Source organism: Martes martes (genome assembly GCF_963455335.1).
Source record: "Martes martes genome assembly, chromosome: 15".
Taxonomy (NCBI): domain Eukaryota; kingdom Metazoa; phylum Chordata; class Mammalia; order Carnivora; family Mustelidae; genus Martes; species Martes martes.
Window position 1 is genome coordinate 28,955,758 of NC_137903.1, and position 14,774 is coordinate 28,970,531.

Here is a 14,774-nt window from a genome sequence, read left to right on the forward strand (position 1 = left end):
GGGGTGGGTGGGTTCTGTCATGCCCCCCGGTACAATCTTGGGCAAGTCACTTAAACTCTGTCAGCCTCCATTCTCTCATCTGTAAAACTGGGCAAATAATATGTACCTCACAGATTTATAGTGGAGAATACATGAATTCCTTTATGTAAAATACTTTAACCCAGATCCCCCATACATAGAGCTCTTGAAAAATGTTAGCAACTCAGTAAACGTTTGGGTGGAGTAGATGTTAGTCTTACTCTTATTATTATTATATTGTTACAAAAGTTGCCTTTGTCCTCTGGGGAGGCTCCTAAGCTTCCTTCCTTCTCTCCAGCTTGTGGGGGCTGGCCGGGGCCTGGGGAAGTGGAAGCTTGGCAGGCAGCGTGAGGGTGGAGGGCTGCAGCGGTCCCCGGCTGGCCGGGTCTGACCCAGGGCTCTCCCCTTCGCCGGGCAGGATTCGGCCCCAGCTGTCAAAGGAGAAGATTGAGGGCTGTCACATCTGTACCTCTGTCACCCCCGGGGAGCCCCAGGTCCTTCTGGGGAAGGACAAGGCCTTCACCTATGACTTTGTCTTCGACCTGGACACCTGGCAGGAACAGATCTATTCGACCTGTGTGAGCAAGCTCATCGAGGGCTGCTTCGAGGGCTACAATGCCACAGTGCTGGCCTATGGGCAGGTAAGCCGCCTCCGCTCCCACAGGGGGCCCCTCCAACCCTTGTCTCCCCAGCTGGTGGGAGAGAGCGCCCCGTCTCCTTTCAGACCAGTTGAGATGGAGCCGCGGTTCTGTCTGTTGTCCCGGCGTGTGTCACGCTGCTAGTTATCGGAGGAAGGCTGTCCCCCGAGGAGACTCCCCCAGGGTGTGGCTTTGAGACCAGAAAGGGTGGGGGACCTTGGAGGGGAGGTACATGGTAAGGGAAGTCCACCTGGCCTGGGGTCCCAGGCTTGCTGGTGGCCCCCCAAGGGTGCTGACCCCCTCCTTCCATCCTTGCCGATGCAGACAGGGGCCGGGAAGACATACACGATGGGCACCGGCTTCGACACAGTGACATCGGAGGAGGAGCAAGGCATCATTCCAAGGGCCATAGCACACCTCTTTGGGGGCATTGCTGAGCGCAAGCGGCGGGCGCAGGAGCAGGGTGTGGCCGGGCCTGAGTTCAAAGTCAGCGCTCAGTTCCTGGAGGTACTGTGGCCTTGTGGTGGGGACAGGAGGGAGATTTGGGGGACAGCAAGACCATGGAGGTTGGGCTTACCCCCAGGATAGTGGAATGAGCCTAGGAGAGCCCTGGCAACTTCTCCAGCTGCTGAGTATCCTGCTGCTGGAAATACCCAAGCAAGAGCTAGAAGACCTCTGAGTGGGACACTCTGAGGAGGCTTCCTGTGGCAGAGGGGGCTTGAGTTACTGAGAACCGTCTAGATCTCTTCAAACCCTGACTGACTCTCACCTCTGACACTTATTAGCTGTCTGTCCTCAGGCCACTGCTCGATGGCTGTAATGTCTATTTCCTTCCAGGTGTTGTGAGAATGGCACAGAAGCACATGCCTGGTTCCTGCCCCTCCTTCTGGCCTCGGCCAGTTTGCCTCAGAGCAGCCTGCCCTACCCCTTTCTGGATGAGGTCCTTACTGACCCTCGGAGTCTTCTCTGACCTCAGGGCAGGGAGGTCCTCCAGAAAGCAACTGGTCCTGCCTCTCTCTGGGAGAATGTCTTTGTGCCAAGGCCAGGCTTTTGACATCTGGGGACTTTGGGGGTAGAGGGAGGAGTCTTTGGCCTATCACGGGGCCTCTCAAAAAGGTCTCTAAGAAAGCAGGTTTTCCTGGCTACTTCTCATGAGTGCCTGACTTGACCAGGTTCCTCCTTTAGGACACTTGAACCAGGTGGCTTCAGTTCTCAGCATCTGAAACCCCAACCCAGTGACTCCCCTGGTTCTGGGCCATTTGCTGGGTGTGGGACTGTCCTGAGCTCTGACTGTACCCAGGTTGTACTCCGAGGGAGAGGTGTGGCTCCAGCCCTCTCTAGGGCTTCCATGGCCCACCCTGCCCACTGCCCCACTATGACTCCTTCCTGGGCACTCAGAGGGGCTTCTTTCCCCTTAGGGGACCCTGTATTTCAGACTGGAGAGTTTTTCCTTGTCCTCCTGGACTTTTGCTTCTGATAAAGTGACATCCTGTGTGTGTGTGTGTGTGTGTGTGTGTGCACACACGCGCGCGCCCATGTGCCCGTCTGCTGTGTATCTCTATAAGCTTTTCCATCCTTTTGTTTTCTTCTTTTCTCTATCCTGTTGCCATGGGGATCCCCAAAAAGTAGGGCAGTGCCTAGAAAACTCATGCCGAAGGGTGAATCACAAGGGGTTAAATCATGCCGGTGCGTCTGTCTCAACAGACAGACAGACACCATGGCACCCACATCTGCACCAGTCCCTTCCGTTTCCCCTTCCCCTTCCGGTGGAGTATTTCTGTCCCTTTGAGGCATCAAAGCCTCGGATGTCGGATGTCGGAGGGCTGCAGCCCGCCCCTCCCCCACAGGATTCTGCTGGCCGCTGACCAAGCTGCCCAGTCCCTTTTCCCCACTCCCGAGCCTCTGCTCTCTGCTCTCTGCCTGGGGAGTATCCCAGCCCTTCAGCAGGTGAAGCTGTCCCTGCCGGTGATTCCACACAGGAATCTCCAAGGCTGAGGCCATGTGAAATAAGGTGACTACTCCTGGCCAAGCCACCTCCCCCCTCATCCAAGTGATCTCTCCAGACTTTCCCCAGGATACCAGGCCCCAGTGGCATGCTCTCAGTGCCCACATTGCTCCCCTACTGGGAGATTGTCCTCACCTCAACCCCCAGGGACCATCAGGATCGAGACATGGTCTCTACTGGGCTCAGCTTGTCCCCTCCCTCATCCAAAGACATGTCCCCACCCCCTTTCCCAGCCTAGCAAAAAGCATAATAGAATCTGCCTGATTGATTTATGGTCCTATCTTCCTCATCTACATCTAGGACCTGAGTCCCCTTGTCCCTTTAGGTCCTTAGTCCCCTGACAAGACCAAAAGCTGCTGAATGCTGGTTCTTTGGGGAGGGAGTGGAAACATAACCTCACTATAGTTCGGCCCAGGACCCAGCTGCCCCCCAAGGGGACCAGGGTCTGCAAGTTCGTTTCCCAGAGCCTCACTTTCCACGTCTGCAAAACAGAGCTTGTTTATAAACCTGGGAAAGCCCCCTTGGAGGCCCTGCGCTACGTGTCACATGCACCCAGCAGCCATTTTTGCCCCTGCACAGCTCTACAATGAGGAGATCCTTGACCTGTTTGACAGCACCCGTGACCCTGATGCCCGCCACCGCAGGTCCAACATCAAGATTCATGAGGATGGGAATGGTGGCATCTACACCACGGGTGTCACTTCCCGCCTCATCAACTCCCAAGAGGAGGTGAGCACCCACTGGAGGTCCAGGCCAGGCAGGGCCCAGCTCCAAGGCTCAGCTCACGCCCTCACTTGTGCCCCCTTCCACAGCTGATCCAGTGCCTAAAGCAGGGAGCCCTGTCCCGCACCACGGCCAGCACCCAGATGAATGTGCAGAGCTCCCGCTCACATGCCATCTTCACCATCCATGTGTGCCAGATGCGCGTGTGCACCCAGCCGGACCCTGTAAGGAGCCCATGGAGGCTCGGGAGCTGGTGTAGTGGTTGGGGGGCTTCTCAGAGGGGGACAAGAAGAGGAGGGGGCCATGGATCTGAAGCTAGCAAATCGGGGGTTGGGGTTTGCTTCGGCCCCTTGTGGGCCGGTAACCATACCCCTATGGTTGTGAGGCTTGCATGAGAATCGGGCATGTGCAAGTACTGTGTACACTGTCAGATGCTGTCACATGCCAGGGAGGGGGAGGCAGCCTGCCCTCTCAGCCCCGAATCCCCCCAGACGGCATTCCTGAGGGACCAGGACTGAGAGCAGAGGAGCCGCAAGGCCAGGTGAGGGCCAAGTACATCAGCTGCCAACTTCTGCTGCAGGTGAACGAGGTGGTGACCGGACTTCCTGAGGGCACCGCTCCCACCAGTGAGTATGAGACGCTCACTGCTAAGTTTCACTTTGTGGACCTGGCCGGCTCAGAGCGGCTGAAGCGGACGGGGGCCACTGGCGAGCGGGCGAAGGAGGGCATCTCCATCAACTGTGGCCTGGTAGGCACTCGGCAGGTCACCAGCCCTGGCGGCCTGAACAGCTCAGACCCTTTCCAGACCCTCCAGGCCCACGGCTGCCCTGTCCTCCCTATGCCTCTTGCTGGCTGCTAGCCAGGGCACCCATATATCCCTATTATTAGGCATTTGGTCCTCTATCCTCCCCCTTGCCCCCAACCTCTTGACTTCTCAAACGATCACATCTGCACATAAACCCTCTCAGTGAGCTTGAGGGCTGCTGGGTCATCAAGGCAGGTAAAGATGGCTCGGGGGCTGTCCTGTGTCCACTCCCCCTGTCCCTGCGTGTCTCTCAAGTGCCAGGGTCTGTCTCTCACAGCTGGCCTTGGGCAATGTGATCAGCGCCTTGGGAGACCAGAGCAAGAAGGTGGTGCACGTGCCATACAGGGACTCGAAGCTCACTCGGCTCCTCCAGGACTCACTGGGGGGCAACAGGTACCCTACAGCCAACATCCAGGGAAGGGGCAGGGGAGGCGGGACCCTGCTGGAAAGTCCTGATGAGGGCCTTGTGGAAGAGGAGGCCTTCCTACTGCAGGCTGTGGGCTTGGGAGACAGGAGCCTTGAGATGCCGTATGACCTTTGGCTAGTATGGTCAGACTCAGTTTCCCTGTCTGCACAGCAGGGAGAGATAGTCTTGAAGTGATAGACTCCAAATGAGGTAATGGATGGAAGCCACTAAGAAAATACAGAGCTGTGACCAGCAGGGACGTATCACACTGCCAGCTGCCTTCACTGTGGGTTACCGCAGTTGGAAGGAACCCCGTGGCCAGGTGGTCCACAGTCCCACGTCCCAGGTGCTTGCCCTGGTGAATGCCCAGGTCCTTAGGGCATTAAGGCAGTATGGGAATGGGTTGGGAGCAGGAGCTGTACCCTGGAGTAATGCTTCTGGGGGCTGGGCTGAGCTCCTCGCACCTCACTCTCCTACTGCACCCCTCCAGCCAGACCATCATGATTGCCTGTGTGAGCCCCTCAGACCGGGACTTCATGGAGACGCTCAACACACTCAAGTATGCCAACCGGGCCCGCAACATCAAGAACAAGGTGGTGGTGAACCAGGACAAGACGAGCCAGCAGATCAGTGCCCTGCGGGCTGAGATTGCTCGCCTGCAGATGGAGCTGATGGAGTATAAGGCGGTGAGCATGGTCCCAGGCATGGTGGGCCCCAGTTCTTCAGTGCCCCCCCACTTCCCCCCCCCCCGCAATTCGCTGCTTCTTGCATATTGGCCATGTGTTGGCCATGATGGGGGGCTCACCTGAGTGAATTGAGCACAGTCAGAGCCCCCGGGGTTTTAGCACCCTAAGAGGAAAGGAGGGCACTCAGCTGTTCCTTAGCTCTGATGCAGAGGACAAATGCCCTGCCTGGTGTTTTCATGTCCACTGAGTATGCTGCGTTGGACCAGATGAGATTCCTAGGCTGGGGTGCAGAATCAGAATAATCAATGGGGACCACATGAGTCATCCAGTGTGTCTGGGGGCAGGGCAGAGGAAAGAGCTGGCCCTCTTCACTCAGGTGCTCTGTCAGGGGAGACCTCACAAAGGAGGGGGCCTTTTGTATAGATTTTGAAAAATGAATGAGATAGCATCAAAAGCAAGTGGGGCAGGAATTCTAGGGTGCAAACACTCCATGCGCCTGGGAACAAAGATGGGAAAAACAGGTGCTTCTGGGGAAGTGTCTAATTCCATATGACTAAGGCAGGAGTCAATGGCTGCTGGTCGCCCAGGGTATGAATCTGGTATACAAACGGGTTTTGGTTTGGCTTGCCCTTTGTTTTAAAAGAATGCAACTTAGTTACCTACCTTTCTAAAAATCAAGGAATTTCAGTTTTCCCTGAAAAATGTGAAGACCTAACAACATACAGTACTATGCTGGCTGGAGTGGCATGGTTGCTGACCCTTTGAGACAGTCTGTGACTCTGTTAGTTCCAGTCCCCACCACTCCCTGTTGTCTTGTACTCAGATTCATTATGCCAATTGCCAGGGCCTCTTGGGGTTTTGGCCCTTGGGTTAGCACTTATGGTGATGGGAAGGTAGGCGGTGGAAAGGTAAGTCAAGGTAAGACTGGGGGGGAGGGGTGGCTGGAATGGCTGGTGATAGAATTTGGAGTTCCTGGTTGTCAGGGAGAGTCCTGGGAGACAGGAGCTATGTTTTAGGAGACGTGGGGTTGGGGGGGGGGTTGCAGTTTGGCGGTGCTGCCAGGAGCATCATTAACCTTTCCCCACTCTTTGAGCTCTGGCCCCTGACTGCTCCCTGCCTGCCCTGCCCCTCCTCTTCCCAGGGCAAGAGGGTGATCGGGGAGGATGGTGCCGAGGGCTACAGTGACCTGTTCCGGGAGAACGCCATGCTGCAGAAAGAGAATGGGGCACTGCGTCTGCGGGTGAAGGCCATGCAGGAGGCCATCGATGCCATCAACAACCGCGTCACTCATCTCATGAGCCAGGAAGCCAATCTGCTTCTGGCCAAGGCTGGTGAGTCGGGTGCACCAGCCCAGCTTGGACACCCAATGGGCTGGGACGCCCTCTCCCCATACCCACCCTAGGATATTAGGCAAGCTGGGCCAATCAATTCACAGATCAATGCATTTATGAATTTTTTCCAACTGACTTTTCAAAAAGATTTATTTTAGAGAGAGAGAGAGAAAGAGAGACACCAGGGTTTGGGGGGAGCAGCAGAGGGACTGAGCACAGAGCCCATGCAGGGCTCAGTCTCACAACGCTGAGATCATGACCTGAGCCGAAATCAGGAGTCGGATGCTTAACTGACTGAGCCCCACAGGTGCCCCCCAGCTGATTTTAAACCTTTTTTTATGCCCACAAGCAATACATGAATACATCCTCCTTGCTTACATGGGTGTACAAAGATGAAATCCCCTCTCGCTAAACTCTCCACTCCATGTCCTCTCTACTTAGAAGCTTCGTGCACATCTTCCCACACCTTTCTCAGTCCCTTTGCTCTGAGTGTGACCATATATTCATATGTACTTATGCACATAGGGGTGTGTGTGTGTGTGTGTGTACGTGTGAATATATATTGCCCTTTTTCTGTGTATGAGACCATATGTATTGCCCTGTGACTTCCCATTTTCACTTAGCATTGTGCTTTGGAGATCTTTCCACGTTAAAACATACAAACCTACTTAATTCTCGTAAACGGCACAGTGTTCCCCGTGGGAGGACGGCGAACACTGTCTGACAGCCGCCCTCTCTGGACGGAGCTTGATTGTTCCTCCAGCAGTGCTGGCATATACCTGTCCTATGGACAGGTGCTTCTTCGATGTACATTCCTTCCAGGGAAAGGCCCACGTGTGCTATCCTATCGGGGCCCTGGTACAGGACCACCAGTTGCGAGCCGTAGGTCCTCGCGTGCCTTACCTTCTGTATTGCCCTCTGCCGTCTTCCCTCTCCAGGTGATGGCAACGAGGCCATTGGTGCCCTAATTCAGAACTACATCCGGGAGATCGAGGAGCTGCGGTGAGCACCCCGGCCTATCTGGGAGCAGTGGAGGAGGGCCTGGGCTGGGCAGGGCCCAGGGCAGTGTGGGCACTACCGGCTCCACTGGCCCCAACTGCTGCCTCTCCCCACGCAGGACGAAGCTGCTGGAGAGCGAGGCCATGAATGAGTCCCTGCGCCGCAGCCTCTCCCGGGCCTCCACTCGGAGCCCCTACTCCCTGGGCGCGTCTCCAGGTGCTCCCGCCTTCGGGGGCAGCCCGGCCAGCTCCATGGAGGATGCCTCGGAGGTGATCCGCCGGGCCAAGCAGGACCTGGAGCGGCTCAAGAAGAAGGAGGTCAGGCAACGGAGAAAGAGGTGAGCGAGTGTGCCCGCGGCCCTGTGGGCTCTCTGGGAGCTTGACTGCCAGCCTGCTTGTAGCCAGGAGCTGCCCTGGGGCTACTCAGGAGCTCAGCCCATTTGCTCAGCCTTTTGGGCAGCAGTGGCCCACCTTTCTCTAATGCTGCTCCTTCCCCCAAGGGGAGGGAGGGTGGAGCCTATCCAGGGTTAGTTCTAGATTGGGGGTAGAGGGGGACAGCCAGATTCTCTGCAGAACAGGAACCCAGCCCCATCCTCCTGCCCTCCCTGTCACTCCCTGCCACATGCGCAAGGCTAACCTGGCCTCCTCTTCCCTCCTGGGCAGCCCAGAGAAGGAGGCCTTCAAAAAGAGGGCAAAACTCCAACAGGAAAACAGTGAGGAGACCGACGAGAATGAGGCTGAGGAGGTGAGGGACCGCCCCGTCCCCTCCCCTCTACATGCTTACCTTCCCCCTCCCCCACCTCGTGTCCCTGCCGAGTGGGGGGAGCCCCATGACCACCTTGGCAGGGCAGGGGAGGGACTTAGGTCTATGGCTGACTTGTGGTCGTGGTGATGTCCACCCCTCAGTTCCCCCACCTCATCCCAAATGGGTGAGGCTGGGTAGGGCGGCTCTCCCAGAGTGGCTTTGCCCCGGCTATTGGGGGAGTCAGGCGGTTCTCTTTTGGGACCGGGGGTGGGCACAAGGGGCCCTGACTGCCCCGTACCCTACCCTCTTGACACACCTGAGGCCTTGCCCAGATTTCCTCTGCTTCTGGGCTCGCCTCCCTGAGGCCAGGTCCAGCCTGAGTGAGCAGGGCCCACCGGCCACCCCTAATGGTGCTTGGTGCCCAGGAGGAGGAAGAGCGAGACGAGAGTGGCTGTGAAGAAGAGGAGGGTCGTGAGGATGAAGACGAGGACTCGGGCAGTGAGGAGAGCCTGGTGGACTCGGACTCAGACCCTGATGAGAAGGGTGCGTGTGCCCAGGCCGGGGAAGGGGGAGGTGACATGCCAAGTGGCAGGTGCCTGGGGCGGGCTGTCAGTCAGCACTGGGCCCAGAGCAACAACTCAGACCTTCCAGTTACAAGACCCTGAGTCACATGCCCCTTGGTTGGAGTCAGGCCTTATTTGCGTTCTCAAAGAATGTGGACACCCAGGGCCCGGGACTCCCAGTCATGACACTGCCACCACCACCAACAACAGTGGTGATATGGATGGCAGTGCTTATCATAGGTCACGTGGCCTGGGGTTTTCCGTTCTCTCTACAACCCTGTACATAGGTGTTTGGAGCTCCCCCAAGCCCAGAGAAGTCTAGTGAGTTTCCCCAGTGTGGCAGGTGCAGAGCCAGGCCTTGAATGTTGCCGAAACCCACTCCTCTAAATGGGGGCACCTGCCCTGTCCCTTCCGCCCTGCCACCATTTCTGACCCACAGCCTTCCTCCCCCTAGGCTGGGTCCCATACCATGTACGACAGGTAGACATTGGCCTCTGGGGCACAGCAGGGGTGGTGGGATGCCTAGACAACCCCTGGCAGCTCCTGGGCCAGTCTCCAGTTCCTGAGGCCAGTCTTCTCATGTGTCGCCCCACCTGGCAGCCCTTACCCACCGTGGGACTTACCATTGCCTCCAGCCTCGGGTCACTGGCCAAATGTGGCTGACCAACGGAAAGCCCCCAGCACCCCGCTCCCGCCCTAAGCCCCGGGCGCTGGATTGAGACTGTCTCTGCCCCACAGAGGTGAACTTCCAGGCTGACCTGGCCGACCTGACGTGTGAGATCGAGATCAAGCAGAAGCTGATCGATGAGCTGGAGAACAGCCAGCGGCGGCTGCAGACCCTGAAGCACCAGTACGAGGAGAAGCTGATTCTGCTTCAGAACAAGATCCGAGACACACAGCTGGAGCGCGACCGCGTGCTGCAGAACCTCAGTGAGCACCCCTCCTCCCCACCCTCCCCCGGCCCTCGCTTTCCCCTGAGGGCTCTCCGCTGTCACAAGCCCCGGCAGCTAGCACCTTTGGGATCTCCCTGGTCCTCTGACCCTTGGACTGTGGTCCTCTGACCCACTGTCAACAATGTCTATGTCTAAGCCCACTTCGATGCTACATTTTACATCTTAAGTATTATTAGCATCTTAAGTATTAGAATCCTTTATTTCCCTAGGCACACGGGCGTGACGCCCTGCTGCTGCTTTTCTACATTCAGTCCCTGCAGTATTCTCCTTTAAAACCATTTACAAACTGACTCGTTCCATTTGATCTTCTTTATACTTGCTCTTTAGCACATTCATTCAATCACTGTTTCATTCATTCACTGACTCAGCAAACATTTGTTGACTTGGTCTTACAGAGCTGACCTTATTCCAGCGCTAGAGACACTGAGGTGAGCAAACGCCCTGTCTTGTGACGGGGACGCTCTGGTGGAGAGAGACACAGAAATAAGATAAATCAGCTAAGTCTGTGACGTGCCCCATGGGGATCAGTGCCTTGAAAAAAAACAGCAGGGAGGGAGAACAGGGGACAAGATGTGGCGGGGAGTGGCGCGATGTCTTATAAAGAGCGGCGTGTTGCGGAGAAGGTGACATGTGAGCGGACCCAAAGGACGTGAGAGAGGGCTCAGAGAGAGGGAGCATAGGTTGAGCTCTGCAGGCAGAGAAGATGCCGAGCCTGGGAGGCAGGAGTGTGCCTGACAGGTTGGTGGAGTGGTCAGGGGTAGGCAGCTGGAACACAGTGAAAGGGGACAGTAGCAAGATGGGGGGTAATGGAAGAACTATAGGACCAGGTCACGCCCATCATTATAAGGACGTCACTTTCTTCTCTGAGGGAGACAGGAAGGTGTGGAGTTTTGAGGGAGGGATGTTTTAAAAGGAGGCAGGTTTTAAAAGCATGTGGGGGGGGCACTGGCTGCTCAGTAGGGGGATGAATGCAACTGGTGGCGTGAGCGCGGTTAGAGAAGCATTAACCAAGATCCTGGTGAATGATTAGAGAAAAAGTTTTAAAAAAGAAAAGAAAAGATTCTGGTGAATGAGGATTTAGGCCAGAGGTGGTGAGGAGTGGTTCTGTTCTGGATACATTTCGAAGGTAGAGACAAAAGGTTTTGTTGATTGAGTGGGTGGAGGGTGGAAGGGGAGCCAAGGATGTCTCCAGTCTACGAGCTTCTGGAAGGGTGGTGGTGACAGGGGACGGAGACAGGGGAGCCTGCTGGGGTGACGGAAACAGCGATTGGGAGTCTGGTTCTGTGCCTCTTAAGTCAGAGATGTCTGCCACACATCTCCATGGAGACGCCTGTTGGCATTTCAGATAGCAAAGGTCAGGGATAGAGAATCTGCCTATTCCTTCTGCTCTGGCCCGCATCACTGCCTACAGCTCTTTCCTTCCCGCTGGCCTGGCCCTTTCCTGCAGTCATGGGTCCCAACCCAGCCAGCAGGGGTGGTCCACGGGACCTTCGCAGGAAGCTGTTGACCGGGGGCTCGTGGATCTTGAGATGAAAACACCCCGCTCAAAGTCCAATACAATGTCAGAGCAGGAAGGGGAACCTCATCCTCTCGTTGCGTAAATAAGATACAGGCACACAGAGGGTGTGACCTGCTCACGGTCCTGCAGGGAGACTAGCACCCAGGCTCCCCCTCCTGCCACACACCCCCTGATCTCGAAGCTGAGAACACGTGGGCACGTGTGGCACTGACAGCCGCCTCTTGCCGCTCTCAGGCACCATGGAGTGCTACACGGAGGAGAAGGCCAACAAGATCAAGGCGGATTACGAGAAGCGGCTGCGGGAGATGAACCGGGACCTGCAGAAGCTCCAGGCCGCGCAGAAGGAGCACGCACGGCTGCTCAAGAACCAGTCCCGCTATGAGAGGGAGCTGAAGAAGTTGCAGGCCGAGGTGGCCGAGATGAAGAAGGCCAAGGTAGGCGATGAGGGGGTGGCGCAGGATGACACTGTCCTCTGAGCCCGGTGCCCCCTCCAGGAGGCGCCGCCTCTCCCAGTAGAGGGGCAGGGAAGGAGCTCGGGGGAGGGATGCTGCTCAACACTGCCCCCCGTGGTAGGACGGTGCACTACAGTTGCGGCCAGGCGGCGGGAGGACCTGTTGAGGCCTCTCGCTGGGGTGGGGGGGGGGGGCCTGCATCTAATAATAACAGTAATCACCACTGTTCGCATGCTGACTGAGGCCAGCCTCTAGGCTAGTCGCCTAATGTGCATGAGCGTAGGTACTAAAGTCCTGAGGAGAACCTCATGAAGGAGGTCCGATTATTATTCCCATTTTGTGCATGGGAAAGGGAGGCATGTGACGTTGGGTGGATGGCTTTCCATCTAGGGGGACACAGCTCTTCCCCCAGGAAGCCTCTGACCCCTGACCCCAGCAGATACCACCATCTCGGGTCAGGCTTGGGCTGCCCTGCCGAGTGCCCATCTTGGGGAAAACACTCATTCTGGACCCTGAAGACCCCGCAGCAGCAAGCCCTCCTCCTCTCTGTAGATTCACCCCTGCAGAGCCTGCTGTCTGAGAGAGAAGCCAACCTCCCCTCCCCCCAGCCCCTTTAGAGCCTTGCCTCCCTCCCTCCCAGGCCATTTCCTCTCAAGACTGTCCTCAGGGCAGGGCAGGCTGGTGATATTTCTGGTCATGTCTGAGGCCTCGGTAGCAGAAGGATCGACCTCCGCGTGACTCTCATTTCCCTGTTACTTAGAAAGTGTCTAAAACCCTGTGTACACTGCACTGTCATGCTTTGGGCCCCAGGACGTGGCGGGAGGGGACCCCAGGTACACGGCTCTCTAGCCGGTCGAGTTGTCTCAGGCTACACCAAGGGTGCTCTCTGTGCCTTTGCCACAGCTCTGACGACTCCAGTTTCCAGAATTCCTATGCTTGATCACTGGCTTTGCTCTGAACTGGCATGCTGTCTTCCGTGGGGCTATAGTAAGAGCTAGACTAGGGGCAGGGGCAAAATGACCTGGGCCAAAAGTCTGACCGTTCATGCCCAGCTTTATGACTCTAAGTCATTTGTCTCTCTGAGGTTCATTTCCTTGTTTATAAAACGAGAATGGTAATGCCTCACTCATGTGACTGTCACAAGAACAATGCTTGGTGTATAGCATGTTTTTGATAAATGGTGGTGGCTTTTATTGTGACTGCGAGCCTAGCCCTAGAATGTGTCTTGGACTCTCACCTCATCCCTGTCTCCTGCTCAGCTATCCATGGGACAGAGGACAGTGCTGCCTCGAACATCCCCAGGCTGGTCCTCGAACGGCCAGACCCAGGATGGTGGCTCAGGGAGGAGGCCACTGGGGGCCATGACATTTGAAAGTGGGGGGCAGGGTTAAACTTTGCAGAGTGGTCACACCTGCACAGCTGGGCTGGCAGGAAGGCCACTCCTTCCAGTAGGGTGCTCAGGCACTTGGCAGCTTCAGCTCGCATGGAGGAGTGGGAGCAGACCCCTCACTCCAGACCCCTGAGCCCCAAACCAGGGGCCTGGCAGGCTGTTGCCCCTGCCCAGCATCCTCAGAGCCAGGCCTTCCTGGAGGGTGTGGGTCCCCACTGCCCGGCTCGCCTCACCCCCACCACCCCTGCCCGTCCCAGGTGGCCCTGATGAAGCAAATGCGTGAGGAGCAGCAGCGGCGGCGGCTGGTGGAGACTAAGAGGAACCGGGAGATTGCTCAGCTCAAGAAGGAACAGCGACGACAGGAGGTGAGGGGCAGCCCTTGAGGACCTCTAGACCGCTACCACCCTGTGTGCCTGGCCGCCTCTCGGCTCCCACGACCCTGAGCAATAACAGTCACACAGCAGGACGCAGCCTAGCTTGGGGGGGAACCTGCAGGGCGGGCGCCTCTAGTCTAGGGTGGGGGGTGGGCAGACTCGAGCCCCAGAGAGGGCAGGCCCTTGCCCAGGGTCACCAGCAAGCCAGAGCTGGGACTGTGCATCTCCTGGCCGTGAGCCCGCTGGTCACGGGTTCCCTGCCATGGTGTGGATGAGATTTTGAGGGAATTCCCTGCTCCCAGAGAATGGTTTGCATGGTGACCTCTGCAATGGGGAGCCAGACTTGGGGTCACATATGATCAATAAATTCAGGGTACACAAGAATCCGCCCAAAGGCCATGCTTTCACCTACAGAGCTGGGCAGACCAGGCCGTGGGGCCTAAGTGTGGACGCCAACCCCTTCCCTCACCCATAGTTTCAGATTCGAGCGCTGGAGTCCCAGAAGCGGCAGCAGGAAATTGTCCTGAGGAGGAAAACCCAGGAGGTGAGCGAGACACGGCTCCCTTTCTCCTGAGTTCTTCTGGAGTCGGGAGGGGACCATCCCACCGGTGGCTCTGGCTCTCCCTTGTCACTCAGCACACACAGGGGAGCAGAGCCTGCTTGAGGCCCGTCACAAGGGCCTTACTCAACAAGAGGGCTGAGGCATGAAGGCGGGCTGCGGGCTCCGGTCCCAGAGGCCTGAGACCTTAATGAGAAAGGTAGAAGTCTCTCGTGTTCATTTCACATCAGAGAGCCCTTGGCTGCCTCTCAGTCCCCAGCTCAGGCGAGGACAGAGCAGTCCCATGGAGTCATCCTATCTGGCATCCCCCAGTCCAGAGCCACCCCCCCTCACTGGATTCCTCTGTTCTCTGCCCCAGGTTTCTGCACTGAGGCGCCTGGCCAAGCCCATGTCCGAGCGGGTGGCAGGACGTGCGGGACTGAAGCCACCCATGCTGGACTCGGGGGCTGAGGTGTCAGCCAGCACCACATCATCTGAGGCTGAATCAGGGGCCCGCTCCGTCTCCAGCATCGTGCGCCAGTGGAACCGCCAAATCAACCACTTCTTGGGGGACCACCCCTCACCTGCTGTCAATGGCACCCGCCCTGCTAGGTGAGGCAGACGGGCAGG

General features: G+C 57.2%; 1 protein-coding gene across 4 annotated transcripts in view; it reads left to right on the forward strand.

The window, feature by feature from the left end:
- Nucleotides 1-14,774, forward strand: part of KIF21B (kinesin family member 21B) — a gene marked incomplete at both ends in the record, with an annotated part of 47,615 nt that overhangs the window by 13,101 nt on the left and 19,740 nt on the right. For all 4 annotated transcript variants that reach the window (XM_080824442.1, XM_080824441.1, XM_080824440.1 and 1 more), the window contains 17 exons: nucleotides 437-659; nucleotides 981-1,163; nucleotides 3,241-3,390; nucleotides 3,474-3,608; nucleotides 3,965-4,132; nucleotides 4,467-4,582; nucleotides 5,086-5,281; nucleotides 6,423-6,612; nucleotides 7,551-7,614; nucleotides 7,730-7,948; nucleotides 8,274-8,355; nucleotides 8,781-8,898; nucleotides 9,657-9,848; nucleotides 11,625-11,824; nucleotides 13,490-13,597; nucleotides 14,082-14,150; nucleotides 14,524-14,756. In XM_080824442.1, the coding sequence (XP_080680568.1) occupies nucleotides 437-659; nucleotides 981-1,163; nucleotides 3,241-3,390; nucleotides 3,474-3,608; nucleotides 3,965-4,132; nucleotides 4,467-4,582; nucleotides 5,086-5,281; nucleotides 6,423-6,612; nucleotides 7,551-7,614; nucleotides 7,730-7,948; nucleotides 8,274-8,355; nucleotides 8,781-8,898; nucleotides 9,657-9,848; nucleotides 11,625-11,824; nucleotides 13,490-13,597; nucleotides 14,082-14,150; nucleotides 14,524-14,756 (2,646 nt within the window). The remainder of the gene's footprint in view (nucleotides 1-436; nucleotides 660-980; nucleotides 1,164-3,240; nucleotides 3,391-3,473; nucleotides 3,609-3,964; nucleotides 4,133-4,466; nucleotides 4,583-5,085; nucleotides 5,282-6,422; nucleotides 6,613-7,550; nucleotides 7,615-7,729; nucleotides 7,949-8,273; nucleotides 8,356-8,780; nucleotides 8,899-9,656; nucleotides 9,849-11,624; nucleotides 11,825-13,489; nucleotides 13,598-14,081; nucleotides 14,151-14,523; nucleotides 14,757-14,774) is intronic.